We start from the raw sequence: 27753 nt of genomic DNA, 5'->3' as shown, positions 1-27753 counted from the left end.
GGATCAGGGTGTGTATTTGGCAAAACATACCATGAGAGAAGATAAAGCAGAAATTAAAACACCTTAATAGAAGTTTTACATTTTATTTATTTTCATAATGATCACAGTAATAAACACTAAAGTAGCCAAATGCCACATAAGCAGCATAGACAAATATATTTTATTTTTCAACTACATGTTGGCAGGTATACACACAGTGCAGTTCACCTCGCAAACACATAAAAGTTTTGTTTTGTAAATATAGATATATAAATATTGAGGGCAATGATGCACAGAAAGATAAAAATATATCCAAACACTTATACTTCAAATCTGTGAGCAACACCAGCGCTGTACATGGATGTTATCAAACCCATTGCAAAAAGCTAAACCACAAATTATTAAAATATATATACTAGTTTGGGAGTGCTAAAGATGTTGTAGCCATTGCATATTCTTTGTGGTCACTGCCAGAATGACCAAACCAGATCAAATATTGAAAACTAACGCTAGCCTAAAAGCGTTGGTTCTCTACCCCTTTTTATTCAATGCCAGTACTTATTTCCATTGAATTTAATTAGGGTTCTTCAAAATGTAAGTGCATATTCAGTACAAAGTCTACTAGATAAGTTTTAAAAGGGATCTGTTGTGTCTAAAGTGTGTATTGCATCCTGTTGGTTTGACAACACCCACCCACACCCAAGTCTACCAAAGCTTCTTTCCTGCAAAGCATTTAATTAACTGGTGTAATTAGAAGCACATCTGTGATGCTAATCATATAGTCGTATAGCTAACCATACAGCTCCATATATGGGAGCTTGGTATGGTGGCTTGAGGTGTACTATAGACAGAAGCTTAGAGAAAATAGCTTGAACAAGGAGCAAGGGAGAGGGGTGTCTATATACAAAACAGCTCCCCATGTTCTCAGGAAGGAAGAGCGTGCATGTGTGTAAGATCATTTTCCTGTATATATTGCTTGCTATTTTTGTTTATATGGATTGGTGCACAAGTATGACCACCCTAGCCTGTTGTGAATATGGGTTAAGCAGATATATGCAGACTTGAGCACATACTATATAAGTTTTACGATTGCTTGAGCACACTTCAGTTTGTAGCTCAACACATTTGTAACGTAGCTGCTAGTGCAAGTTGAACTGCATGTTGAAACAATCAGACAATTATGTGCTACACATGTTGTTAATCCACACTGCAGCCACAACACACTTATTTTTGAGTAAATTTGCACAACTAAACATATCACCCAGAACCAATTGAAGAATACCTATTGCTGGTAGCAAAAAGCTCAAGACCATTATAGAAAGCAATGCCAAGAAGTTATAGGACAGGAATTGTCTGTGGTATTATCAGCCTAATGGAGGAAACCAGATAGTTTGCTGAAGAGTGTGTCATAGAATACAGCATTATTGACTTATGAGACTCTAAGGCCGAGTAGTCCAACTTTTCATTCCAAGTGGGCTGCAAGAGTGATTCAACATGGAGCCCATGGGCTGCACACTGCCTTGTCACACATGTGCAGGGAGGGGGAGCCTGGCCAAAATCTGAGGCTCCCCCAGCCCTCACACTGCTTTCCCAAAGCTGGCTAAGTGAGGTGGACTTTGGGGAGGCACCATGAGGCTCTGAAAGGTACCTAGAGCCCTCCTAGCTCCTAGGCTTTGGGAAGGAGGCTGGGAGAGTCTTCATGCCTCTCTCCCCAAGCTCAGTGCCTTGCTTCGCCAGCTCTGCAAGGGCAGCGCAAGGGCTGAGGCGGGTCATCAAATATTGCTGAGAGCTGCCAAAAAAGGCTTCAAGGGTCACATACGGCCCCTGGGCCATGTGTTGGACTGCCCTGCTCTAAGGGAATAAAAGAAACAAGGTGCTGTCCCAGGAGCAGGGAGGAAGTGGTTCTGTCTTTCCCTGTGGCTCATCATATGATGTTTAGAACAGTGGAGAGCCTGCTTGAATATATATCATTACTGTAATATTGTCTCTGGTGGTAAGTGTTAAAATTCCCTGTTCGGTGGATAATATTGAGTGATAATTGCTCTTCTTGGGAATCAAGCAATCATGCCATTAGTGAGAATGACCCCAAAGGGAGTATGACAGGACACGGATATTCATTTTTTTTAGAGAAAATGGAAGGGGCTGCCATAGCAACATTGTTTCCCACAGTGTATTTTTATATACAGTACACTCATGCTCTCATTTCTCAATCTGGTTTTATACTATAAAACAATAACCATGCTGAAGAATCAGTCCAGAACTCAATGTTTTTAGATTATTTGGTGAGTTTGCTGCTTACAAGATAAAGGTAAATACACCTGAAATTCTAGTAATATATATATTGTAGAATGCCTTGGAGATACAAAGGCAACAAGTATCTGGGCATTAAGATGATGAATACATATTTAAACCAAGAATGAAATGTTTTTTTCCCCAAAATTATCTCATTACCAGCCTTAAGGAGTGATGAAAATGATTATGCCAAAATGTTGGTAACTATTTAGAGGTCTGTCCATATCTACTGATGAGTTATGGGCTAATAAAAGGCTCACAGATACAATTTAAAACAATCACAACTGAGAAAATTATGCAACAAAATTTGAAGAAAATAAACTAAAATATTAATGCGGAACAAGTAGACATTAAAATTCTTATGTATGCTACACTGTGGTTCTAGATACCGGTAATTTGTTTAAAATCTGGAAATCCAGTTACTTATGCTATTATGAAAAGCTGAGTATTATATAGATTTAAATTGTGCTCCACCTTCTTACTGTTGACATCAATATTTCATAATGAGAAATTAAGAACAACATTTTCTGAGATATTGAAATTTGGAAAATATCTAATAATACAAGCAACAATAGTTCCATCATACCACCTTCAGTACCCTTGAAAAAAATATATTCTCTTCAACTTACGTGAGCATTTGGATGAACTTATTTAATTGTAAATAAGCTCTGGTTTGAACCCAATCTTGTCCAATTATTAATCATTCTCTGTTTAAAAATAATTCTAAAAATCTGATTCTTACAGCCTCTCATTGCAGCTAAATACAATTAGTTCAAAAGTTATAAAAATTGTCTTTTTCAGTCTCACAAGAGGCAATTCATTTCAATAATCCATTCATAACAAAAAAGATGTAAAAGAAACATTTTCATATTTAGATGACCATAAAGAGGACATCATTTTTAAGAGTGGACTCAGATGTACTTTTAGAAGTCCACTGTCCACACTCTTGGCATGGTGAGTGAATGCCTGAAGTTGCCCTAGACTCCTTCCTTCATTTAGCTACAAGCTAGCTACAGTCTAGCAAGGTGGGGTTATCAGTATTGCCGACTCTCCTTTCAACCACAAAGCCTTATTCTCTGAAGCCAGCAGTGCATTCTCTTCAGGCCTCAGAAGTGCTGAAATGAGAAGCATAAACCAGTGTGACAAAAGAGCTGGCTCTGTTTTGGTTTTTTGCCAAGCTCGATCTCATTATAGCAAATACATATGCATATAGCGCTAACTTGGGGGCTGGATGTGCTCATGCAGTCGTTCAGCCCCACACTCCATAAGCACCAGGGGCTGCATGCAACCCATGCTGCTTCCCAGCCTGCCCACTCTGCTGACAGGGATGGCTATAAGACCAGCCTGGGCTGTGCCACCTTTATGGCCAGCACAGGATATCCTGGAGGAAAAAGGTACCTGCCTTTTCCAGGGACACTTCCCAGGCTTCCAGCTGTGTCCTACAGCTCTGAACCAGGAGCGCAGGTGGCTGCCATGAGGATGTGCCCTAGAAAATAACTGTTTAGCAAGCAAGGCACCTCATAACTGTGTGTAAAATATATTTCCTTACCTAAAACCTCTGGTTTCATAGATCCTATATAAATTATTTTTCAAACTCCTAATCAGCACTTAAATTGGGGAAAGGGGACACAAATGTACTTGGGGCAACTGAAAGCCTAATTTATTATATTATTGGTGTAAAAGAGCCTATTTTATCACCTTTGTAATACTATACCTATTTGGAAAAAAATATATCCAGAAATAAACCTCCCATGGTACAGTTAACACACATGCCCAGGAGCAATATGGTCCCCATCAACATTAAAAATGCTGAATGGTATACCATTGTCTCATTTTCTCTTTCTTTCTCCCTTTCTTGGAAACTTCCATGCTATTCCCTGACTAAAATGCAGGAGTGTGTCCTAAGCACTTACTGAAAGCAGGATAATCCCAGTGCAAACCCACCAAATGAAGCAGAAAATATATGCATTGCCTGTATGATAGGCTTTGGTAATCAGAACCAATGTTTTAAACCATATTCAGTCTGATTAGTGTTAAAAAAAAACTTAAAAAATATTCATATCTTCTTCACTCACATCTAGGGGCGAGTTCAATAATGTGGCAGTTTCACCGTTCAGTTCTCTACTTACAGCAGCTTTTTCATGCTGCACTAAACATACTTTGGATAGCACATGGTAAACTATCATGAAACCCTCAAATTAATGCCATCCCTAGTCAGGATCCATTTCTTCCACATATTCACTATGCCACTGATTTGACTGGATATTGTCACTCTAAATATATCTGTGCAGCTTTAGAGTTCAATACTCACTTCTCTTCGTGTGCAGAGGCATTAATGACAAAAGGAATTTCTACCCTGTCTGTCTTCCCCAAGATCAAGTGATACTTTTCAAGGTTTATCACACACTAAAATTAGAGGGAATATAAGAAAACAAATTAGACAACAGGTTAAGATCACCTCAGTAAAAGAAAATAGGGGATACGAAAAGTTGGGAGGGGAACAGAGTTTTACCTTCAAAGATTTCAGTGTCTGTAACCCCAGGGAGAAGTTTTTATCATTATCTTCTGGAAAGGGAGAGAAAAATGTTCAGATAGAGATAAAATGCTATGATGAATCAATCTAACACATACACAAGCTCATATTTCCATGAGATGTGTTAGGTCCCTTAGTGCGGTGAAGGGGTCACGGCCAACTCAATTTGTCTAAAGCAGCTGGAGAAGAACCTGCTCTTCCCTCAACTTTACCCTTCTTAATAGTTCAGTCACTATGTAAATCTAATCCTTTGCTTGGTCTGTGAAACCAAGTATTAATCAATAGTGCTGAAGGATGTATTAATTTCTTTTCTTTTCTGAATTTTCTTTTCATGCAAGTAACCTTTCTTTCTGTGACCAGTTCCTTATATCTAAGTCACTAATTGATTCCTCTGTAGAACAGTGATAAGAAATCATTGCTGATGGGAAAGAATTCTTAGTGGTCTCAGGGTAGTTTCTGTTGAGCCAAATTTAGAATTGTGAAGGCTGTCATTTATACATGAGAGGTGCCAGTACTGCCTGGAAATAGTACTCTATCATTATTAATTATTATTTATTTTAGGGTATAGTATTTCACTATGACAGTTAACAGTTAACAATTTCAATTCATATATACTCATATATACTTATTATCCAAATAAATATATAGATATTTCTAATACAGTTATATAAATTATACTCTGAGTTTGTAACCCTGCCGCTTAATCCCAGAACTTTGTAGTCTGATTGTCTTTACTTGATGGTGCGGGAAAGGGATATTGAGAGGTGCTTAATAACTTTAATACTTTCACTTGTTCTAAGAGAACATGATTCTGCATGCCCAAATTAAGCTAGGAAAAACAATGTACTAACTATAATCCCCTTCTTGGTCAGTCCCCAAAGCATTCCTGTCCAAAGCACAAGCTTAAATTCACATAGAAATGTGTGAAATTGAAATTATAAAGTAGCTGGCTGGAGACAGCTGAAAGATGGTTTTAAAAGGCAATTGGAAAAAGGAATTTCAACTTCTGCTATATGTACTTATCCTACTTTCATCTCTGGTAAATGGGTTTTGCAGGACTTCATATTGTTTCAGAAACCTACAAACTGTTTTTGACCAGAGGCAACACTGAGGCTAAATAGAGTTTTCTGAACTAGAGAAAAGGATCCTTGGATCCTTATAAACTTGAGAAAGTAGGGATTTAAGCTGTGTTCTTGTACATTCCAAGCATGTGTTCCATTACTGAGGATGGGTCCTTCCACTGTGAGTCACTTTAATCCAATAGGGTTGGGCCCAGAGTGAGTTAGTTGCACTTAGAGGATTGGAATTAATGTTAGTTAGTTCTCATTGGGGGGGACGCGGGTGGCGCTGTGGGTAAAACCTCAGCGCCTAGGACTTGCCCTCCAGAGGAAGAGAAAACATGTGGCAGCCCTTTAGATATTTGAAGATGGCTATCCTATCTCCTGTGGGTTAAACCACAGAGCCTAGGGCTTGCCGATCAGAAGGTTGGCGGTTCGAATCCCCGTGGCGGGGTGAGCTCCCGTCTTTCGGTCCCAGCTCCTGCCCACCTAGCAGTTCGAAAGCACCCTTAAGTGCAAGTAGATAAATAAGTACCGCTTTATAGCGGGAAGGTAAATGGTGTTCCGTGTGCTGCTCTGGTGCCAGTTCGCCAGAGCAGCTTCGTCACGCTGGCCACGTGACCCGGAAGTGTCTGCGGACGGCGCTGGCTCCCAGCCTCTAGAGTGAGATGAGCGCACAACCCTAGAGTCTGTCAAGACTGGCCCGTACGGGCAGGGGTACCTTTACCTTTACCTTTTGGTTCTCATTGAAATCAGTGGCAAGTAAGGCTTTTGCGTTTTCCTTTTACAAAGAGTTTATATCCTACCCTTCCTCTGAGGATCTCAGGGCAGCAACATGGTTCTTTATCCCATTTTATCCTCACAAGAACCCTGTTATGTTGCAAGGCAGTGATTGACCCTGGGCCATCCAGTTAACTTCATGGCTGAGTGGGTATTTGAACCTGTCTTCCCAGTCCTAGTCCAACATGCTTAACAGCTCTAATGGGAGTTGTAGTTCAAAACAGCTGGAGGGCACCAGGTTGGCTAAGACTGTTTTAGCCCACCTTCCCTAATCTGATGTCCTCCAGATGGTTCTAGACTGCAGCTTCCATCTGCCCTAACCTGCAAAGCCAGTAGTCATGGTGAAAGATATTCTAAAAGTATTCCACACTAACTCCCCTAAGCTCGATTAATTTAGTCTGGATCCAACCAAATAGATTTTTTTTTAAAAAAGGAAACTGATAGTGAATTGAGAGAGGTTTGGCTTTTCAGGGTACAACCACAACATATTTTTGTAATCTCAATCCAACAGATTTTAGAAACAAGTCAAAAGCCTCCCAAACCTGTTTACCAAATAAACTTAGAAATTGCACCATAATGTACAAAAATAGGTTTGACAAGTACTATACTTGTATGGCATCTAATCTGCCTGAACACTCACCTGCCACAATTGCTGAACAGTCCACGTGAATAGTCCCCATGGTAAGAACCAGGTGTTCTATGTGGCCAATCACTTTCATACTGTGTGGCAATGAAATCTTCTCACCTTCGGGCTTATAGGGTTTCATGTGCTCCTTTAATCTGCACAAGGAAAAGTCACTGGGTTTACGTCAGGAGTTTGTTCATTTTAGGATGCCAGTACTTGTGTTGTGTTGTATCCTGGAACTGAGCATAGTCATTCCTATTCTGTAATTAGTATCTGATACAGATAAATAATTATTTTTATACAGCTTTATATTATTTGCTGTTAACTATACACCTAGATACTTTACCTTTCTTTCAATCTTTAGTCCTGACACATCTTGTAATTTTTGTTCTCATCATTCATATTTTTTACCAAGATTTTAATTTGTCTTTATTAATCTTAAATCCTGCCACATCCCCCCTTTTTTTTAACTCTTGTAAGACTTTCGGGATTGACTCTGTTGGTTCTTCTACAGATATCACTGCATTGTCTGCAAATGCTTTTAATTTATATTGTCTCGGTCCCACTCTTATACTTTTAATTTCTTGGTTACATCTTATTCTTTGTGCCAATATGTCTAAAATTCATATGAACAACAAGGGTGACAATGGGCACTTTTACAGAAAGAAGAAAGCACGGATGTTTTTGCTCAGTGGCAGATTGTGCTAGCCTGACTTGTGGGAAAAAGGAACAAATTAGTAAGACATTAAAACCTGGCAAGCCTTTTGTCTTTCGCTAATACACAATGTTCTACTGCTCTGTCAAGTAACATTTGAGGATTATTTGGATTCTTTTCATTTCTTACATACCACCTCTTTACGCTAAACCAAGTCCACGTTTGGGGAGTGCTCAAGAAGAGTCTAGCGATTTTTCTGATCTACCAGAACTACCATTCAGCTAAAAATGAGAATTCTTCCCTCTGTTTCTTAGACTTGTTTTTTCTTAGGGCATTTTCATCACTGTGCTTATTTCAGCAATTGGAAGAGCTCGGATAGGATATCTAATCCCTGCGGATCAAACCCACTGGGGAGTTTAGTCTGTGCTAATTTCTTGCCCCATTACATAATTGACAAGGTCGGGATGATGCGTTCTGGACACCCACTTTCCTGCAGCATCTCTAGAGGTGTCATTGAATAATAAATCTCTTCCAGGGCTGCATCCCATCTTTCAGGCATGCTCTTACAGCATCCAAACAGGGTTATGGGCAACCACCATCCTAGGATGACCAGAGCAGAGCAGAATTCCTATAGGGAAAAGAAAAGCTGAGCATGATGGAATTAGGCAGGCGATTAGATGAGACAGAGAGAGCTGGGGAAATGTATACATCTCGGGGATCTTTTATAATTAGATGTTACATTTAAAATGTTGGTTATATAAACATTTAGTTATTTATTTTTAAAAGGTTTTTTTTAAAAAATCTTCTGATATCACAACATACTATTGGCTGGGCTCTTACAGAAACCTTCCTTTTCATTTTCTTTCAGTGGGGCCTACACAGGAGACAGTCTCTCAGTGGATTTGTGACATTCCATAGGGTCAAACCAAGTACTTCTGAGGGAACTCACAATTCCACAATGCTTGCTATTCTTTCCTCCTCACCCTTCGCTTTGTCCTAACAGTGTGCCTGTACGGGACTGACGGTTTTTTGTTTTTTTAAAAACAGTCTGTCCAACAGCTATAATTCCTTTCATTTTCCATGAGAACCTACTTTCATTTGTGCCTCCTTTGTGGTATTTTTCTACTGCACTGCTTTGCAATATGAGTCATCAGTGACTGATTTATGACCTATGCAGAGATGAGTCAATGCTAAAGGCACTTTGATACGGTTACTTTGAAGAACCCATTCTCCTATCTATTAAATGAGCTAGATGGATCAGAGCAAAAGACGAGAAAAATGCTCTATCCATTTCCTCAACTTTTTCTTCCTTTGATCTTCCAACAAGTTAAATATAGTACAGTGTATGACCAGTTCCAATAGCTAAGACGCCCAGTCCTTTATATAATTTGCCATCATTAAATATTCTGATTAACATGTTAATAATTTCTATAGCCCTTTTCTGCAAAGTACATTGCAGTTACTTAATGTGTATTTTGTGCTTGATAATTAAATTGTCTCCCACCCTCCATGCAAAGAATTCAGAACAGCAATCCTTTTACTTGGCAGGCAGTCTCTAAGATAACTAGTTTGGGCCCGATCTTCTATACTTCAGATTATTAATATCTGCTTATAGGAGATATGAATGCTTCTATGACATGGGCATTGATCGCAATGCACTCGTGCCTGCCTTTTAGTTAAACAAGTCAGTGTATGAACCCATGTTAATTTTTATTGCCTTGTCAAGGAAGATCTCATTTGGTTAGCTAAAGTTTAAACATTTATCAGTGTGTTGGCATGGAAGCATGCTCTGTGCTGCCCTGGTTGGTAGACAGTACTTCTGGCTGAGATACATGGCCAGAGAACAGATCACCATATGGCGAGTGCTACATTCAATGTTCCCTCTCCTTCCGTCCCTCCTCCCCAAGAAATATAGGCTCCAATTTTCCTGGCACAAGTTAAGATTGCACAGCCTGAGCCCACAAGGTTTTAAGATAATTTCAAAAATTAGAGAACACTGGGGTTCATCTCTCCCCACTGTGTCACAACAACTGAATATAAAAACTCTTCTGACAAAGGCCCACATTTATGTGCTGGGTTGTGGCAAGGCTTACACACTCCTTATATGCTCAGAGGCACTTCTTTCATTTGTATTTCACATGTTTCAAGATAGGACACTGATACTGAAAATGGCTCAGCTTAAGCGCAAGGGTTGAATAGAGGTGCAAATTAAGACTCAGTTAGGAGGAAGAGTGCATGACCTTCCGAGAATTCATCCTGTACCAATAACAAACTAATAATCTGCAGACAGCTCTTTATTTAGCCAAAATAGCACCATCCACACACAAGAGAGGCATCAGCAAGCTTGAAATAACTCCCAACATTTGCAAAAATACAGAAAAAGAAACAAGAGAAAAGCCTAAGGGAGGGCCCAATGCTCAGGGGCCATAGGATGTTGTGTTTGTTTTGATGGGAAGCAGAACAAGGGAGGTGGGGGATAAAATTGAGTATCTTGCCCCAAACCCTGAACAACAGTACTCCACACTGCAACACACTACTTTGCTCAGGTTTTTTTAAGGAAAAAAATCACGAAATGGTATGACATTATTTCAAGAGAGGAGGAGCCTTGGAAGTCTTTCTTAAATGACTAGGGTGGTCCCACCTCTGACTGGTGCACTGGAAGAGGACTTGAATTCGAAGGATGTTAAGATTAACAGTAAAACAGAATAAACCTTTTATCAGTTCAATCAACATCATGCTATGCAGCCAAAGGCTGTAACAATCAGAAAAAATAGACAATATCATATCTAAAAAGGAGGAATACAAGCTCACAGCTATAAATAATTAGCAAAGACATCTATCATCACCTCTGCAATTAGCAACATGGATTTTAGCTGCTGACATACCAAACAATGCATCTGAGTGGATTGCCAGCTGGCCGAGAAAAAGAAATGGGCCTGACCTGCTCTTGTCTCTTTCATAGCATCTTGAAAAGCAGGAATTAGCAAGTTTTTCACAAGATGGAAACACACATCATCATCTACTAATTTGCTGCAGATCAAACAGCTGTTAAGGCACCTTAGCAGGGGCCAGATCAAAAGCAGGCAACTCAGCCTCCTAGCAATTGGTTTTAGAGTGGCCAGGCAGGTGATATAGAGGGCAGATCTCCTGCACTTTTAATAGTTGTATAGAAGAGGGAATTTCTGCAGATACAGTTTATAATCTCATTTGCATCTGACTGCCCCCATTGTTTGATCAGTATTCCTGTAACAAGATGTTTATGAGAAACTTAACATGAGATACACTCCGAAAAGGAATTCCAACTACAAACATCAGACAACATTTCCCCTCTTTTGGACACAGTTGTAGAGAGGGTTCCAAAGCACCATAGCCACAGACAAAAAGTTATTCTCAAAGCAGAAGTGGGCAGAAGGTAGACTTAAGGTCAAAGTATAGTGATGATTTTCCTGGCTTGCTAATATTTTCATATCACTGCTGTTAAAACACAGTTACAGTAACCAGTTTGAAAAGCTGGCAATCCTACTTTCAAGTTGCAACACCCTAGGAAACTGCCTTATACCAAGCCCATCTAGTTCCTTGATCCATCTAGTTCAGTATTGTTACCACCTAGTTCAGAAGTGGGGAACCTGTGCCACCACCACCCCGACATTGTTGGACTGCAATTCCCATCAGCATCTGGGGTGGCACAAGTTCTGCATCCCTGGTCTGCACTAGCCGGAATAGGTGCCCAGAGTGCTATTGCACTTACATCATGTTGGTAAACCTCTCATTGCATAGTTGGTCATTGTGGGAAATGAATCCTGGACTTGATTGCTGGATAAGACCATAGACTGAAGTTTTTCTGATGTTCTTAGGGTTTCAGACAGGAGTCTTTCCTGCTTTCCTAAGACTCAAGGGCTCCTTTGCATGTAAAACATGTCTACCACTAAGCTACAGCCTTTCCCTGTTGAATGAGAACTCACTCTAGAACAAGCATAGGCAAACTCCGGCCCTCCAGAAGTTTGGGACTACAATTCCCATCATCCCTAGCTAACAGGACCAGTGGTCAGGGATGATGGGAGTTGTAGTCCCAAACATCTGGGGGGGGGGGGACAGAGTTTGCCTACGCCTGCTCTAGAACAAAATTGTCAACTTTTTGTCTGGCAGTCCTTTACCTTTAAAAGTTATGCAACAGATAGAAATTCAACAAGTACTCAGTTTCCTGGTGTGGGAAATAGCATCTCCAGTGAAATTTGTGTCTGCCCTCCAGCTCTTAAAGGTAAAGAAGCATGCTCGCCAAGTCAGCACAGTGCAAATGCATTAGTGAAGCAGATCTGGCACTCCCACTGGTGGATTTGCAATTCACTGACCTGCTCCCTTCCCCTGTCCATCTTGGTGTGCAGCAGTGAGGTCAGGTGAACACTGTCACATGCTTTTAACTAACAGTCTAGAAAACAAACTCCTTACCCTAGTCGCTCGAGACATGCAGATGATATGATATTGCTCTGACATCCAGTATCAACCACAACTTCCAGTTCCTTCCCAGCGCACTGTTGGGGCAAAACAGAGTATTTGAAAGAATCAACTGACAGCTTCAATTTTTATTTGTGCTGTAGTGTAGAATTCTGGAAACAAACACCATCCCCCCCCCCCCCATTGTGATCTATCTGTGGAACCCTTTTTTTGTATCACCAGTGGAGGGCTGATTTCTCAGTTACTAATTCTACTCTTGAAGAAATTCTTTCTCCAGCTTTACATGTGAACACTCATTCAAGTTCAGTATTCCATCAGCCAGGATATGCTTTTCATAATCTCATCAATTTTATCTGCCTATCTTACATATGGCTTGGTTCACACTCTGCATTTTTTCCTCCACATGATGGCTCCAGGAATGTATTCATCCAGCAAACATGAAATGTAACCTCACCACACACTGTGGAGACAGATGCAGCTACTAAGAATGATCCCCCATGGTCACAATGGATTCTTAAAAATGCTGCTGTGAGCACAGATATTGCCGCCACATAAAGCTTTGGCTGTCTTTGGGTTCAGCCACATAGGGAATTGGGTGCAGCATTCTCACTGTAGTGGAAGACTGGCTGAAATGTCAAATGTAGGCTCATGAAGCATACCTGGCAACACACCAGGATGAGGTCTTCTTGCTCTGTTTTCTTTGGGACATCCAGTTTCATTTGATTCAGTTTATTTGTCTGGAGTGAGAGTTCGTTCTTCTGAGAGCAGCTGCCCCGGTTGTGGCGCAACCTGGACATGTTTGTCTCCATCAACCGTCTCTGGAGGATGTTGTGTGGTTGCTTAAAAAAAGAAAAAGAAAATTAGGGTAGGGGGAAACATAGGTTGATTGAAACCAAACAGTTGAATAATGCTGTCCTTTAAATACATGCATTATTTATGCAACTCAAGAAAAAAATATTTTGGCAGCATTAAATATGTATGTTTGTATCTAAACACACACATACAGAGTGACAAAGTATGTGGCCCTTTGCTGTTGAAAAGTCAAAGAACAGGACTCAGCCTAAAATCTGTTTGATAACCAGCCTCCTATAACCAACAAGGTTAAGTCTAATTAAAGCATGAAGGGGTTAAGACCATAGTGTTAGCTGTCCTGGCAGGTGTAGCTCAGCTTGGGAGAGAGTAGGTAATCAAGACTTTGTTCTCCTTAGTCTATCTGAGAAGCTCAGCATGTGAAGAGTCTAAACTCATTACTTCAGTTTAGCTGAATGGCTCTTAAAAGCAACTCTTGAGTTCCCCTATCAATAATTTAGGAACTTGCACCACTGTAACTAAGTCAAGTTTCGTTGTCTGTGCAACTTTTTCTGAATGCTATATGGAAAAGCACATGAACCAGACCTTTGAAGAGTTTGTAAGTAACCTAATTTTTAACTTATCAAACATGTGGTATTTTCCTATATTGGAGAAGAGGAGCATTTTGCAACTCACATGAACATATTTTAAAGGTCTAATTGCCTATATTTCCATGCTTTACTTTGCTACATATTTTGTGTTTTTAAAACTCTGCTTGGGTTCTCTCACTGAAGAGTACTTTCCCCAAACCTGAATCTTGCCATCTAGGGAATTCTCCTTTTATACCTATTTTTTTTTCTTGCAGTCAACAAAGTCCTTATCCCAAAGGTTCTGCATGGAGAAAATGGCAGGCTGAAATTTATAAAGGAGTGGATAATTTCTGTTGTCATTCAGTATTTACAAATGGTGGTTCAAAGATATTTCAGGACATTTTGACATATTTAGTTGCTTGGATGAGGAAAACAGTTTCACATACAGGGGACAGGAGTGCAATTTGGAAAAAAGCATTATTCATTTTCTAAATGTGAGAATATTTATCTATAAAGAGCGAAGCAGCATGTAAAATTTAGTAAGTGGCATGTAAAATTTAGTAAATGTTGCTATTATTTTAATGTGTGCACAAACACGGTAGGCTAATGTCAGAGATATTGGGGGAATAATTTTTGAGGATGTGGTTTTGTGATGCCCATTCACTGTTTTCTCTGAATTAGAACAGCTCCAATCACAGGTATATCTGGGATTTTATGTGGAAAATTTAAAAAGTTCAGTTGAGTTCTGTGGACTTCCTGGGCAGATTTTTCATTTTGCCTTTGGCTCTGGGATGCTAAAGATATTTGCTCAGTTCTGAAGGCATGCAGACACTCGCAGCCTGGAAGCTTCTGAGTAAATATGTATTAGGTTGAACTGCATTTATTATTAGGGATGTCACATGCCTTTAACAACTTCATGACATTCAAATTCCAATTGTGTTGCTTTCCAACTGCTGCATTTCCATACCGGAAAAAGCCATAGCCATAGCTTCCCTGAACAAAAGTGAGGCTGCTCTAATTGTAATACTGTATATCCTACATAAGTAGTCTTATAGTACTGGAACAGGGACTATGAGTGCAAAAGCCAGACCAGGATGAAGATATACTATAAAGAATCAGGGGTCTAGTATTTCCATTTTCTGCTTGGTAGTACATGACAAGATGAACATTCTCTCAACCTTGGGACTCCCCATTTCTTGGGACTTGGAATACAATGGTTGCAATAATTCTAAATAAAGACTAAATGCAAAGTTCAGACAATGTTTATTTGATATATTTGAAAGTTCAGACAATGTTTATTTGATTTGGCCAAATAAATTACTGTTGAGTTTTCCCCAATCCCTTCCTTCTTCCTTGGACTCTCTTTTCATCCTCCTCCCTCTCTCCTTCTTTAGGATGAAGTTCCTCATTCTATCCACTTCTACTCTCTCCTTCTTCCATCTTCACTGTTGATTGTGTTATTTTGTCTTAAACTCTTATAGTAAATCAACCCATGTCAATCCAGTGGCTTTTAATGTTTATTTGTTGAGTTTTACTATACAAAACTCTCTAGCATTACAAACTTGATTTATTTTTAATCTCATGCATGACACCATTGTACAGTTTACCATAAATTCTGAGGGATTCTGAAACAGGTTGGCTGTCACAACATTCAGACAGTGTCATCACCATGGAAATAAGAGGAGGTTGGAAATACTGTTGATACTCTTTCCTTCAAAATACTCTGCTATATACCAAGGGTAGGATGATGAATATTATTGGAATAACAAAGCAGCAGCACTCGCAATCATCCAAATAATCTCACATACTTGTGCAGATCAAGTCTAGCCATGTTTACTTGGAAATAAGTTCTGCTTTGTTCAGTGGTGCTTAATCTCTAGTAAGTGCACATAGGATTGCAGCCATAAGCTTATCAGCTGCGAAGTAGTGATTCCAAAGTTGTATTCATTACACTTATATGAAAAACAGAATACTTAATGGGATCCAATTATATGTGCCTGTAGCAATGGGCTGCTGAACATACAGTTCCTGAAACTGCAGCACCACATTGTCTGATATGATGGCAGTGAAGATTTAAAAACCCAACCAACTAACCCCTCACTCCCAGAAGAGCTTTTGGTTTTCATATAACTTTTTTTGTCTTCATAAACCATTTTTTTAATAGTTTGAATTTTGGCGGGGGGGGGGGTGAGAGAAAGAGAGACATGCACCTTTAATAGATGCACAGAAGAGCAAATACAGCTTGTATGGCAGCTTGCACCTGTTGAAATTCAGTCTTCTATGCAACTGTTAAAGGTGCAGGAGCTTCCTTTCCTCTGTTTCACCTGACTGCCCAATCAAGGCACTTTCTTCCTGCCCCCCACCCCCATAGCACAGGAAGGGACTTTTGGGAATACTGTATTGGGCCGCTTCATCATGTGGTAAACACCCTCCATATAAGAACCAATTTTATGCAGTTTTAAGATCAGCCCATTGAACAATTTTCACATCCCTCATGTGGAAGAATGTGTTGTTAAACAGATTTGGGTGGTTTGAACCAGAATCAGCCTCATGAATGTTGCAGTGCATGTTCTAATTGACTGCAACTCACCACCTCCTGAAAGTAGAATCAAGTAAGGGGGTGTTGTGAATTATAAGATGGAACAAGGGAATATTCACCAGGCTGCTTTTGACACTGAAAAACACACATCAATAATCATTGTGAGAATCATAGAGAGTACTCTTTTAAATTCAATGAGCTTTTTTTTAAATTTTCCTCTATCCTGCTTTCTGTCCTTTCTTCACAAAGTAGAAGTGTTTAAATATCATGACGCTGACTTTTTATATATAAAAAACACACATTCCTAATTAATGCCCCTGCCCTTTCTGCATTCTGTGACATAGCACTGTTTTGAAGCCTTTGAATATTAACACCTGGGGTAGGGTTGTGGGTGTGAGCATGCCACGCTTATTACATCACAAGGGAAACAATTGAGAAAGAAATGACACAAGCAATCACATAAAGAACGTTAGCCGCTACATCATAAAGCAGTAAATTATACTTAAAGGGGTAAGCCAACATAACTACAGAGAGTGATAATAAAACAAACTTACTCTCTGAGCACTGTATGGAACACTACTAAAAAGCACACGGGAGTCTCTCTCACATCTCACGTCACTTAAAGATGTTAATAGGAAGGAAAATTGGGAAGTGGAATCAAACATATGCCCCAGAATCAAGGCAGCCTTCGCATTCACATAAAACACCAATTGAAGCCTCAGGTCTGAATACAATACATACTTTCTCCAATTTAAGGAAAACTGTATTTCTGTGAAGTTACTAACCATTTCCATAATGGAACCCTCAGGATCCTTGTCAGATTTGAAGTTCTTTGGAGGAAACCATGACAGTTAAGCTACTATGATAAGTTTACAGTATAGGATGGCTGTGCCTGCTGTGGTTCTCTCTGCTTCTGCTATTCCTAAATTTCCCATGGACCCTCCTGGTTCAAGCTATATTATCTAGCAAGATTCATTTTGTGTCTGCATCTAACATAAATATTCCACAAAGCATTCCCAGCACCAGCTTCTTTTTCTTTGCTATCCACTTCTGTGAGAACCACTGGTATCTTGCAGTTACTCTTGACAGAACTAGACTGCACATGCCTTCAGGCAAGACTGGGGAATTCTTTTGTGTTTCTGCAGGCATCAACAAACTAAGCACTCAGCAAATATACATTAGACGATGAAAGGACAGAGGGCAAAGCTATAAATAATATCATTACTCCCTAGTTGTACAATAGGAACGCACTATATCTATTTCAAACAACCACCTCTGCTGAGCTGGTGAAAGAGACTGGCCCATGCCTTGCTGGCTGGGGGTGATGGGAGTTGGAGTCCAACATTTGGATAGTCACATGTTCCCCATTCCTATTCTCCTTCTCACTGCCCTTTGCAGAGATATCTCAGAAATATTTCCAGTGGCTTTTACAGAGAACCTTTTACACAGCTCTGCTTATAGTTCTTTGGACCTGAAGGGGAATCATAGATACATAAGGTGGTAAAATACACATTTTTGCATATTTTCACTGACGCTTGCATCATTATGCATGACTTCCCCAATACACCTATTTTTGGTGACATATTTTTGAGTGGATAACTACATTGCAGCATTCGGAGAAGAGTGAATTTCAAAGAAAAGCTTTGTCCTAGTTTTGCATATTGTTTTGGGAAGTGTGAATTAGGTAGGTTTGCACTAAAATGTGAAGTAACCCATATTTCTTCCCCATCCTAAGCCCATGCATACACTTTTTTCCACAACAATGGGCATTTTCCTAATTATATAACTTATTCCTGAGTACTTCACTTTAGTGCAGGTTGGTAAGATGCAAAAGAGGACAATGTTCCTGGACCCTTAAAGGTTGTATGAGGACTGAAATTCAGTAGAGTAGCTTGTCATGCAACCATTAACTTTAGCATGACCTAGAAATAGATAGCAGAAGTATATAGGTGGAGAGCTGGAGCCTTTCAAATGAAATAAACTTCAGGGGGGAAATGCTGAAAAAGCCATGGAAGAAAAATGCAAGCAGCCAATATGTACTGTATATATTAGATTATGAGTCATGATAGACAAGTAACATGATATTTTAGTTAACTAGCAATCAGCATAATGAACAGGCAGTAATTGCTAAAAATTAGTATGTGTAATGTAACATTTAAAGCAATATTTCATACTGTCTTGCATATCTGCACTATCTTGTTTGACCTTTTAGTTATTCTAGACATAACCCATCTTTCCAGAAAGTTCTATGCTGCTAACACACACAAATAACTCTCTCTGTAGGAAATACAATTAGAAAATATGAGCAAGATACAAAAAAATTCAAACAAGAAGAAAGTGGGCAGTGAAAACCAGAAAGATATAAGAACAGCAGTAAAAAAAATCATCTAACAGAGGCTTCCTGAAAAGGAAGATTTGCACTTTGGAAAAGCTTAGAACTCCCTTTATCTGAATCTCCAGATTATATATGTATACATATGTTACACATACAACATGTTAATAACAGCAAATCTAAAACAGCAATACCATTTATCAAAATGTGTGATGTTTTAAATAAAAAGGGAATATCATGCATTAGTTTATGCATTCTGAATGTTCTACAGGAACGGACTATAAGAATGGAGAGGGTTGGATAGTAAATGAAGTGGATAAGATAATCTGGCGAGGAAACACAGTCCATCAGCGGGTTGTTTCCAAGGAAGTGATCTTTTTCCCTGGCAAAAACTAAGGGGTGAGACCATCTGTCTTTGCCTCAAATTTTTAGTTAAATTATACTTTGATATTTCTGCTAGCATCCCTTTACCAAACAGCCAGAATTTATAAAACATGGAATTTATATGCAGAAAAGGCCTTCCCAAATGATCTTTACAACCCTGGATTTTATTTTTAGCGCTATGTTAACTAGCTTCAATCCAACACTAGTTGTACATGTTACGATATGGATGCAATGCAGCTGCAAACTGCTAGCTTGAAAACATCACATGATGGAATGTTGGGACTGTTCCATGGGAAACAGAGGGACAGTCAGTTCACAGGGCAATGCACCGGAATGAGCTCAGAGTGTAATATGAGCTTTTCCTCTTGCGTATGTACAGGAAGTACAGGAAGTCTTTGTTACTTGACTGCTGGAGTTTGAAGAGTACAGACATGTTTTCTGTAATACTGCAAAGACAGAAATAAAGGCATGTAAATACATTTCTGCCTATCTCCTTCGCTGCCGGGGGAGCAGGAGGGAGGGGGGGTTTTCTTCCTGCATTTGGGAAGAATCGCCTATCGTGACCTAGCCTGGATCTTGCTGGGGAATGCAGCCAGGGAGGTCAACAGGAGACCAAGCCGGGTGCCTGGGAGAGTTGCCAGTTTCTCCCGATAAAGGCTTGATTTCCGACAGTACAATATCCCCTTTAGGTGTTTTTCATGGACAAAGGCTCTGGATGTAATTTTTCTTTATTTTAGTGAGGGCTTTGATAAAATCCCCCATGATATTCTTGTGCAGAAGCTAGTAAAATGTGGCTACAAGGAGTTACTGTTAGGTGGATTTGTAGCTGGTTGACTGACAAAACACAAGGAATGCTCACCAACAATTTTTGTCAGCCTGGAAAAAAGTGATAAGTGGTGTGCTTCAGGGTTGTGTCCTGGGCTCAGTGTTCATTCAACATCTTTATAAATTACTTGGATGAAATCAAATTTGTAGATGACACTAAACTGGGAGGGGTAGCTAATGTCCAGTTCTGGGTATCACAATTTAAGTATATTGAGAACCTGGAACGTGCGCAAAAGAGGCTAACCAAGATGATAAAGGGTCTGGAAACCAAGCTTTATGAGGATTGATGGAGGGAGCTGGGTTTGTTTAGCCTGAAGACGAAAAGACTGAGAGATGATAGGATAGCCATCTTCAAATATCTGAAGGACTGTCACATGGAAGATGGAGCAAGCTTGTTCTCTGCTTCTCCAGAGGGTGGAACCTGAACCAATGGATTCAAACACAAGAAAGGAGATTCCAATTAAACATTAGGAAGAAATTTGTGGTGTAATAGTAAGAAGGCTGATCGCCGAAGAATTGATGCTTTTGAATTATGGTGCTGGAGGAGACTCTTGAGAGTCCCATGGACTGCAAGAAGATCAAACCTATCCATTCTGAAGGAAATCAGCCCTGAGTGCTCACTGGAAGGACAGATCGTGAAGCTGAGGCTCCAATACTTTGGCCACCTCATGAGAAGAGAAGACTCCCTGGAAAAGACCTTGATGTTGGGAAAGATGGAGGGCACAAGGAGAAGGGGACGACAGAGGACGAGATGGTTGGGCAGTGTTCTCGAAGCTACAAACATGAGTCTGACCAAACTGCGGGAGGCAGTGGAAGACAGGAGTGCCTGGCGTGCTCTGGTCCATGGGGTCACGAAGAGTCGGACACGACTAAACGACTAAACAACAACAACAACAACAAAGTAAGGACTATTCAACACTGGATGGGATTACCTTGGGAGGTGGTGGACTCTCCTTCATTGGAGGATTTTAAGCAGAAGTTGGAGGGCCATCTGTTAGGGATTCTTTTGCTGTGATTCCTGTGTTGCAAGGGATTTGACCAGATTGCCCTTGGGGTCCCTTCCAAGTCTACAACTCTATGATTCTGTGTGTACAAAGTGGGAGGCCACATGCAAGAATTGTTGAATGCATAGACTACAAATTATTGTCTGCAGCTCCTTGCCTTGGGATCAAGCTGAATGATAGATAGGTGTGCTTCATTTTTCTCTTACATGGGGATAAGGGAATAGGTGTCAGGCAATAACTTCTCCCGAGTACCTCCGAGTACTTAGGTCTCTGTGAGAACAGGATGGGCCGTGGTTATTGGTTTAGGTAAAAAATAGGGGGTATGGTTCCCTCACATTTTTCTGGTGCCCCCCCTTCAGATTGCTACCAGTGGCTGCTGGGAATGACAACATAGGGACATGTGAAGTTGCCTTATATTGAGCCAGACGATTGGCTCATCAAGATCAGTATTGTCAACACTGACTGGTGGTGATTCTCCAGGTTTTTTGACAGGAGATGCCAGTTATTGAACCTGGGCAATAACTTTTGCATACAAAGCATGAGCTCTGCTTCAGAATTGTGCTAAGACCCATTTGACCTGAGCATTATAGTGCTCTCCTAGAAAGGCTGCCAATGTTGATAAGAAAGATGGAGAGGTCTGTCTGGTTAGTGATATTGTGGCAGGGAAAGTCAGGTGAGTTTCTGCAATCGACCGGATGTTCCACTAACATGGAATTATTAGTTCAGGGGCCCAAACCTCTTTCTTGCTGGAAATCCCGCCTGCCTGGCTGCCATTGGCCTTTTAAGAGCTCATTCTGGAATGGAAACATGTTTCAGATTGCAGCCCTGTAACTGCCTTTTTCTTTTTAAAAAGTAACAAATGTAAGCATTTTTTTAAAAAGAAATACCGGTAGATTATAATGTCACATGTATTTTAGCCTTAAACATGTTTTCTCTCTTTTGTTTAATGTGCCTATTATTATTTATATGTGGTTTGGAGATGTGTGCAAGTAGGTAGCTCTGGGTGGGAGGAGAGAAAGCAAACACCACAGCTTCATTTATATAAAGGAAATAAACCTTCTGATGCAGTAAATCACAATAAATGCTGTGACAAAACTGGGGGACATAATTTACATCAGGAGGCATAGATATGTGGCAAAAGTATCATTATTTGTGTACCTATAAATTGATTATTATATATTAAGAACCTGTGTTGAAGAATTGCAATATTGGATTTATATCAGTCAGAAACACTAATTCCAAAGATGTGTGCCGTTACAATTCTTTACAGCGGTTTGCTTTGTGCCAGTAGAGCTATATACCTGACTGTGCTGGATGTCGGCTGCAATCATAGAATCATAGAATCATATGCCTGGTTACTCCCATTTATTAAGAATGAAAATAGAGGGTGCTGTGATGTTTAAACAATTTATCCCCAGTCCTGTCTCTGCTCTGCCCCATCTCTGACCTCTTCTGTTTTTAACAGTTTTGCATAACACTGCCACACTTTTATTTACTGAAGCCAACCACTGCTGCTGTAGCAGGTGGGCTATTGCACTGTGTTAAATTGTGGCAGCATGCAGATTCCACAGGTGGTGATGTGGTTCTTTTGTGGCACAGTGGCAGCCATGTATTCCATCTTTCTCACTGGTAGTGAGTATGTTCTGTTACAAGAGAACCAATTGCAACTTCTTGCTGGAAACTTCATTTTAATACTGTGTTGTCAGTAGCAAGAACAAATCACAACCTTTCTTTTTTTAATCATAACATAGCAAGTGTTACTTTTGAGACATACAAAGAGGTTGCATATTGATAAAAGCTGAATCCTACAAATGTGTATAAATGCCCTGAGCTAGCTGGCCATGTCGAACAGGAGCTTCCATTTCCTTGGCTTTGAAAGCCTTCACTCGATCTTCTAGACTTGGAAAGGTGTTAAGATGGGGAGCAATTTTCCGAAATTGTGGCATGATCCACAGAGGATCTTTCTTTACTGGCATTTGATATTTCCTCAGCATGACAGCCCGTGTATCATATATCTTTCCTCGCCTTTTCTTATGCTTGTTTTCTTTAACATATACACAGTTTTTTCGGTTCTCCTCCACCCATTGGTCCCCAAACTTATGTTGAAAGACATCTATGAAGGGGGTAGAAGGCCGATAGGGCCTCCCATAGGTCATGGCATCGGGAAGACGAGGTGGATCCCTTGGGAACCTATCCCCATCAGCTCCTTTGCGGCGCACATCATGGTGTTGGCGATACAGGTAGTGTTCCTTTGCTGTGAAAAGACCAGCTTTTATTCCTCTATAGTTCATGACTATGTAGTCCTTTGGCTTCTCCTTCTTTTTGGTGACAGTGGGTGTCATTACCCGCCAGTTCCCTATTGCTTCAGGCATTCCTCCATCGGTCCCGCGTAGAGTTAATCCATACACAAAATCTGAACCAGGAATCTTTGCACACCTTCTGAGGGTCCTTCCTAGCTCTGGTTTTAGAATGAGGTGGTTCTGAAACATGGTGTCTCTCACCAGTCCAAGCCTGTCATTTTCTGTCCCTGGCTTGATATCATCCCTGGTCAGTGGTAGCAGTGGGGGTGGGCAAATGTCACTAACGCTGGCCCTCCTCTTCTGCTTATCAAGGTACCTTCTTACGAATGATTCCATTGCTGATCAATAAGTAGTAATCAAACACTTCATGCTCGCTCTCTCTCTCTCTCTCTCTCTCTCTCTCTCTCTTTCCAAACAAATATTTGATGCAGGCCTCTGTGGCCACTTGAGTGTAACCTGAAGCCTTGGGGTGACATCACAAACCATGCAAAATTTATTGTTGTGATTCACTGTGTCATCAAACCCTGATCTATTCATTCAGTAGATGTCAGTAAGTCACTCAATATGGTGTGTGTGTGTGTGTGTGTGTGTGTGTGTGTGTGTGGTTGGAGAGGAGGGAGGAGGGCATTTTCAAACGAAATGATGTTCGTTAAACAGGAGGATGGTTCTCTCAGGTGTTTGACTTCCGTTTTTAGGAAAGTTAACACTTAATTTCTAAAGCATAGGTGGCTAACACTTTTCAGGACAAGAACTACATTGACCCATAGCTAAGCTACTGGGTACTTTTTATCAAAGTGGGCAAGTGTAAATGTTAGCATGGACAAAGCAAGTGGCTAAAGTGTAAAAGTGAGCTCTATTAAATATAAAATTATTTAAGCTCATTTATTCTTCCTTATTAAATTCATGGAGCAATAAGCATTGCTCCCCTTTTAAACTGCCACATGCTCTCTAGTTTGTACTCTATCTGTCTGTCTTCTGGCTCTGAACTCTCACAACTACACAGGTGAAGCACTCTGTGCTTTCTATAGTTTCATAACTTCAGCTGCTCTTAAAAATGACGGTGAGAAGCCAGCTCTGTTTGGAAGCCATTAGTGTACAGGAAGTGCTGCTCACAAAGATTGCAAAGTACTGCAGAAGGGCCCTCTATAAAGAAATTTGGGGGCATTTTTGGGTGACCCATGGAGTAAAAACACAATGAACACATTTTTAGGACTTGCACAACACAACCATCAGTTCAAGAAATATTGTATTTCAGGTCAACAGAAGTATAGTGCCCTAATCAAGAGAAGTAAAAGCACTGCTCTATTCTGCCTTGGTCAGACCGCATCTGGCATACTATGTTTATTTCTGGGCAAAACAATTTAAAAAAGATATTGACAAGCTGGAACATGTGCAGAAGATGGCGACAGTTATGAGGAGTGGTTAAGGGAGCTGGGTATACTTAGGCTGGAAAAAAGAGACTAAGAGGAGATAGGATAAAGTAAAGGTAAAGGGACCCCTGACCATTAGGTCCAGTTGTGACCGACTCTGGGGTTGCGGTGCACATCTCGCTTTATTGGCCGAGGGAGCCGGCATACAGCTTCCGGGTCATGTGGCCAGCATGACTAAGCTGCTTCTGGCAAACCAGAGCAGCACACGGAAACGCCGTTTACCTTCCCGCCAGAGCGGTACCTATTTATCTACTTGCACTTTGACGTGCTTTCAAACTGCTAGGTTGGCAGGAGCAGGGACCAAGCAACTGGAGCTCACCCCGTCGTGGGGATTCAAACCGCCGACCTTCTGATCGGCAAGCCCTAGGCTCTGTGGTTTAACCCACAGGAGATAGGATAGCCATCTTCAAATATCTAAAGGGCTGCCACATGTTTTCTCTTGCTCTGGAGGGCAGGACCCGGACCAACAGATTCATGTTACAAGATAGGAGATTCCGACTAAACATCAGGAAGAACTTTCTGACAGTAAGAGCTGTTCAACAGTGGTATGGACTCCCTTGGAAGGTGGTGGGCTCTCCTTCACCGGAGATTTTAAGCAGAGGCTGGATGGCTACCTGTTGGCTGCTTTAGTTGAGATTCCTGCATTTCAGGGGCTGGGACTACATGATCCTTAGGGTCCCTTTCAATTCTATGATTCGGTGATCTGCAACCACCAAAATTTGGGAGGGGATCTCTGGAGGGGGCACAAAAATGTCTTCTGGATGCTGGATACAGCTACAGGCCATTGGTTTACCACCCCTGCTCTAGAAAATGCTAAAGAAGTCTTTACACCACTAAGTTGTAATCTTTGTACAGGGAGTTTTATGCAAAGCCATAGATACGGTATAGTATTAAATGCTCCATCCCTCTTCCTTTACTAGTTACAGTGGTGCCCCGCAAGACGAATGCCTCGCAAGACGAAAAACTCGCTAGACGAAAGAGTTTTCCGTTTTTTGAGGTGCTTCGCAAGATGAATTTCCCTATGGGCTTGCTTCGCAAGACAAAATGTCTTGCGAGTTCTTGCGAGTTTGTTTCCTTTTTCTTAAAGCCGCTAAGCCATTAATAGCCGCTAAGCCGCTAATAGCCGTGCTTCGCAAGACGAAAAAACCGCAAGACGAAGAGACTCGCGGAACAGATTAATTTCGTCTTGCGAGGCACCACTGTATATATTTCAAACACTGTTGTTCACCTCTGAGTATATTGTGATTACTACAGGGTGATTTGATGTGTAGGGCTCTAGCAAGTGCATTGTAAGACTTAACTTCAATGGGGTTGTGTCAAATGGCTACTAGTCCAACTCGGGGGGAATGGCATATCCTTGATGCAGTATTTACCCCAAATGATATGAGGAATGGACTGACAGTATATGGGGTGCAGTTTTCTCCTCTGTGGTGGTCAGACTATACGTTGTGAAGGTTGGACTGCAGTGGGAATTCTGGACTGGAGTTTTAAGTTGGAGCAGAAATCATAGTTTTGGTCAGTACTTGTTCTGAGGCTGAAGACTGGTATGGTTTTTAGAAACGCCTCCTATATATTAAGCAAAACACTGCCACTTTCCATTTTCACTGTTACACATCTGATCCTAAATTCTGGTGACATAAAAACTATACAAGGTTAAAGTTTTTTTGTTTTTTAAAAAGATTCACATTACTCATCTTATCGTCAAATGTTGTGAGTAGACAACATATAGAACTCGGGGTGGGGGGGATAAAAATCAGAATGGACACAACTTCCTGCTCAAATAGATTTTCATCCTGTTTTGTGTCTCTAATGTATGCTTTTATTTTCAAAAGCTAGAAAGCTTTGCAGATGTATGTTGTAGATCTCGAAGGAATGTAGCTTCCCCTTATGTGGGAGACAATAGACTTGACTGAGGGCCAAACAGATGAACATCATCAGGAACGCAGCCACAGTACTCCTCCCCTACCCCCCAAAAAATATTCTATCAAGGTCATGAAGCTAAGGGAATAATTTTAAAAACCCTCTCCCCAACACAGCTTTTACTGCTTAGTACCATTCTGAAACTGCTATCTGCAAAAGACAAGACAGGCAATGCAGCAATAAGGCCCCAAAGCTGCAGTTCTGAACACAGTTCCCTGGAAGGAAGTTTCACTGAAATCAACTGGAACCATGTTGAAGTAGCAGGACTGGAATTTACCTTAATAAAGAGAAGTTAAAGTACAAACTCAGGAAGTCATCACCTGTGTTTGATCTCCAGTTTTCTTATTACAAAACTACGCCTAATCTGATCAACTCACCAACTGACCAATTCACATATCTAACATTTGTACAGAATGCATTGAATTGGCTATATATCAATATGGCTGAATAAGGCCATCTTTTCTTTTCTTTTTAAAATCACAATGTAAAGGATGCTTGATTGCACTTGCAAGCATGGCTATATAAACGTTATGTCAGGGACAGGACTTTGGGATAGAAGTCCAGGGTCCTGCTCAACAGAATGAGCTGGGGTGGCTTATTACCACATTTTGAAGGATGTGTTTTAATTATACATTTCCATCTGAAAAACCAGCCATAAGACCATAAAGTCCAGAGTTCAGAATTACCTAGCTGCACCGCCAAATATAAACTATTTTTGATAACAAAAACAGAAAACATATCTCATGTAAAGCTCTTCCCCCCACCATTTCCTCAGTCTTTATCCTCCCTCTGCATCCCCAACAGCTTAATTAAAATGCTAATTTTCTATGGCTTCCAAAGGCTCATCATTATCTTCAAAACATTTTTAAAACACCACTAGAATCAACAGACCAAAATGTTTTAAATCCATCCTTTTAATCTTATGTTTTCTCGATATAGATTTTTACACACACACACACACACACACGTACACACACAAACAGCGTCTTACGGTGTCTTTCGAAGTCCCCAGCTTTTTCAGCCCATCTAATGGTAGCAGGTCAGCCGAGTCCTTGTGGTTAAACTGCACTGCCTGCTTCATTCTCCTCTGTTGTCGGAGAGATGCAGCTTCCCTCAGGTCCACATCCTTTCTGTCTGTTAGGAGCCCTGAGTAAAACATATTTCCGATCTGTCTCCTCTTGTCTGCCTTTCTTTCTCTCCAAAGCTGCTGCCAAGCGTCTATATGGAAACAAATGCCCCGGCGATCTATTGTGGTGGACTTTATAA

The 27753-nt window shown here is 40.6% G+C and overlaps 1 protein-coding gene, 1 long non-coding RNA gene and 1 pseudogene across 18 annotated transcripts in view; 1 reads left to right on the top strand and 2 right to left on the bottom strand.

The window, feature by feature from the left end:
• LOC309330744 overlaps window positions 1-27753 on the top strand; it is a 55285-nt gene that overhangs the window by 14540 nt on the left and 12992 nt on the right. The gene's annotated exons all lie outside the window — the stretch shown is intronic.
• NRIP3 (nuclear receptor interacting protein 3) lies at window positions 70-27697 on the bottom strand. 3 transcript variants are annotated; one of them, XM_081841900.1, is made up of 8 exons: window positions 27479-27697; window positions 13034-13213; window positions 12369-12451; window positions 7283-7422; window positions 4784-4836; window positions 4583-4677; window positions 3674-3757; window positions 70-3386 (listed from the first exon to the last, which is right to left on the bottom strand). In XM_081841900.1, the coding sequence occupies exons 1-8, from the start codon at window positions 27644-27646 to the stop codon at window positions 3371-3373; spliced, it is 819 nt and encodes a 272-aa protein (XP_081698026.1). In that variant the 5' UTR covers window positions 27647-27697; the 3' UTR covers window positions 70-3370. The 3 variants fall into 3 exon arrangements, with proteins under 3 accessions (XP_081698026.1, XP_081698027.1, XP_081698025.1); XM_081841901.1 differs by lacking the exon at window positions 3674-3757; XM_081841899.1 differs by lacking the exon at window positions 70-3386 and having other exon boundaries at window positions 3406-3757.
• LOC309330497 (cilia- and flagella-associated protein 77 pseudogene) lies at window positions 22506-23608 on the bottom strand (annotated as a pseudogene). The gene has a single exon. The product of its transcript is annotated as a cilia- and flagella-associated protein 77 pseudogene (transcript).

The sequence above is a fragment of the Podarcis erhardii genome, assembly GCF_964252035.2.
Source record: "Podarcis erhardii genome assembly, chromosome: 1".
NCBI lineage: Eukaryota > Metazoa > Chordata > Lepidosauria > Squamata > Lacertidae > Podarcis > Podarcis erhardii.
Note: the sequence above shows the minus strand (reverse complement) of the source record. Positions and strands in the feature narration are given on the sequence as shown.

Bases quoted from the DNA above. Each gene is read 5' to 3' on its own strand.
- NRIP3 (XM_081841899.1), bottom strand. From the start codon at position 27,646: ATGTTTTACTCAGGGCTCCTAACAGACAGAAAGGATGTGGACCTGAGG. The intron at 13,214-27,478 runs GTAAGACGCTGT...TCTTTTTTTAAG, and splicing joins TGGGGACTTCGAAAGACACC to CAACCACACAACATCCTCCA. The intron at 4,678-4,783 runs GTAAAACTCTGT...CTCTAATTTTAG, and splicing joins AGACACTGAAATCTTTGAAG to TGTGTGATAAACCTTGAAAA.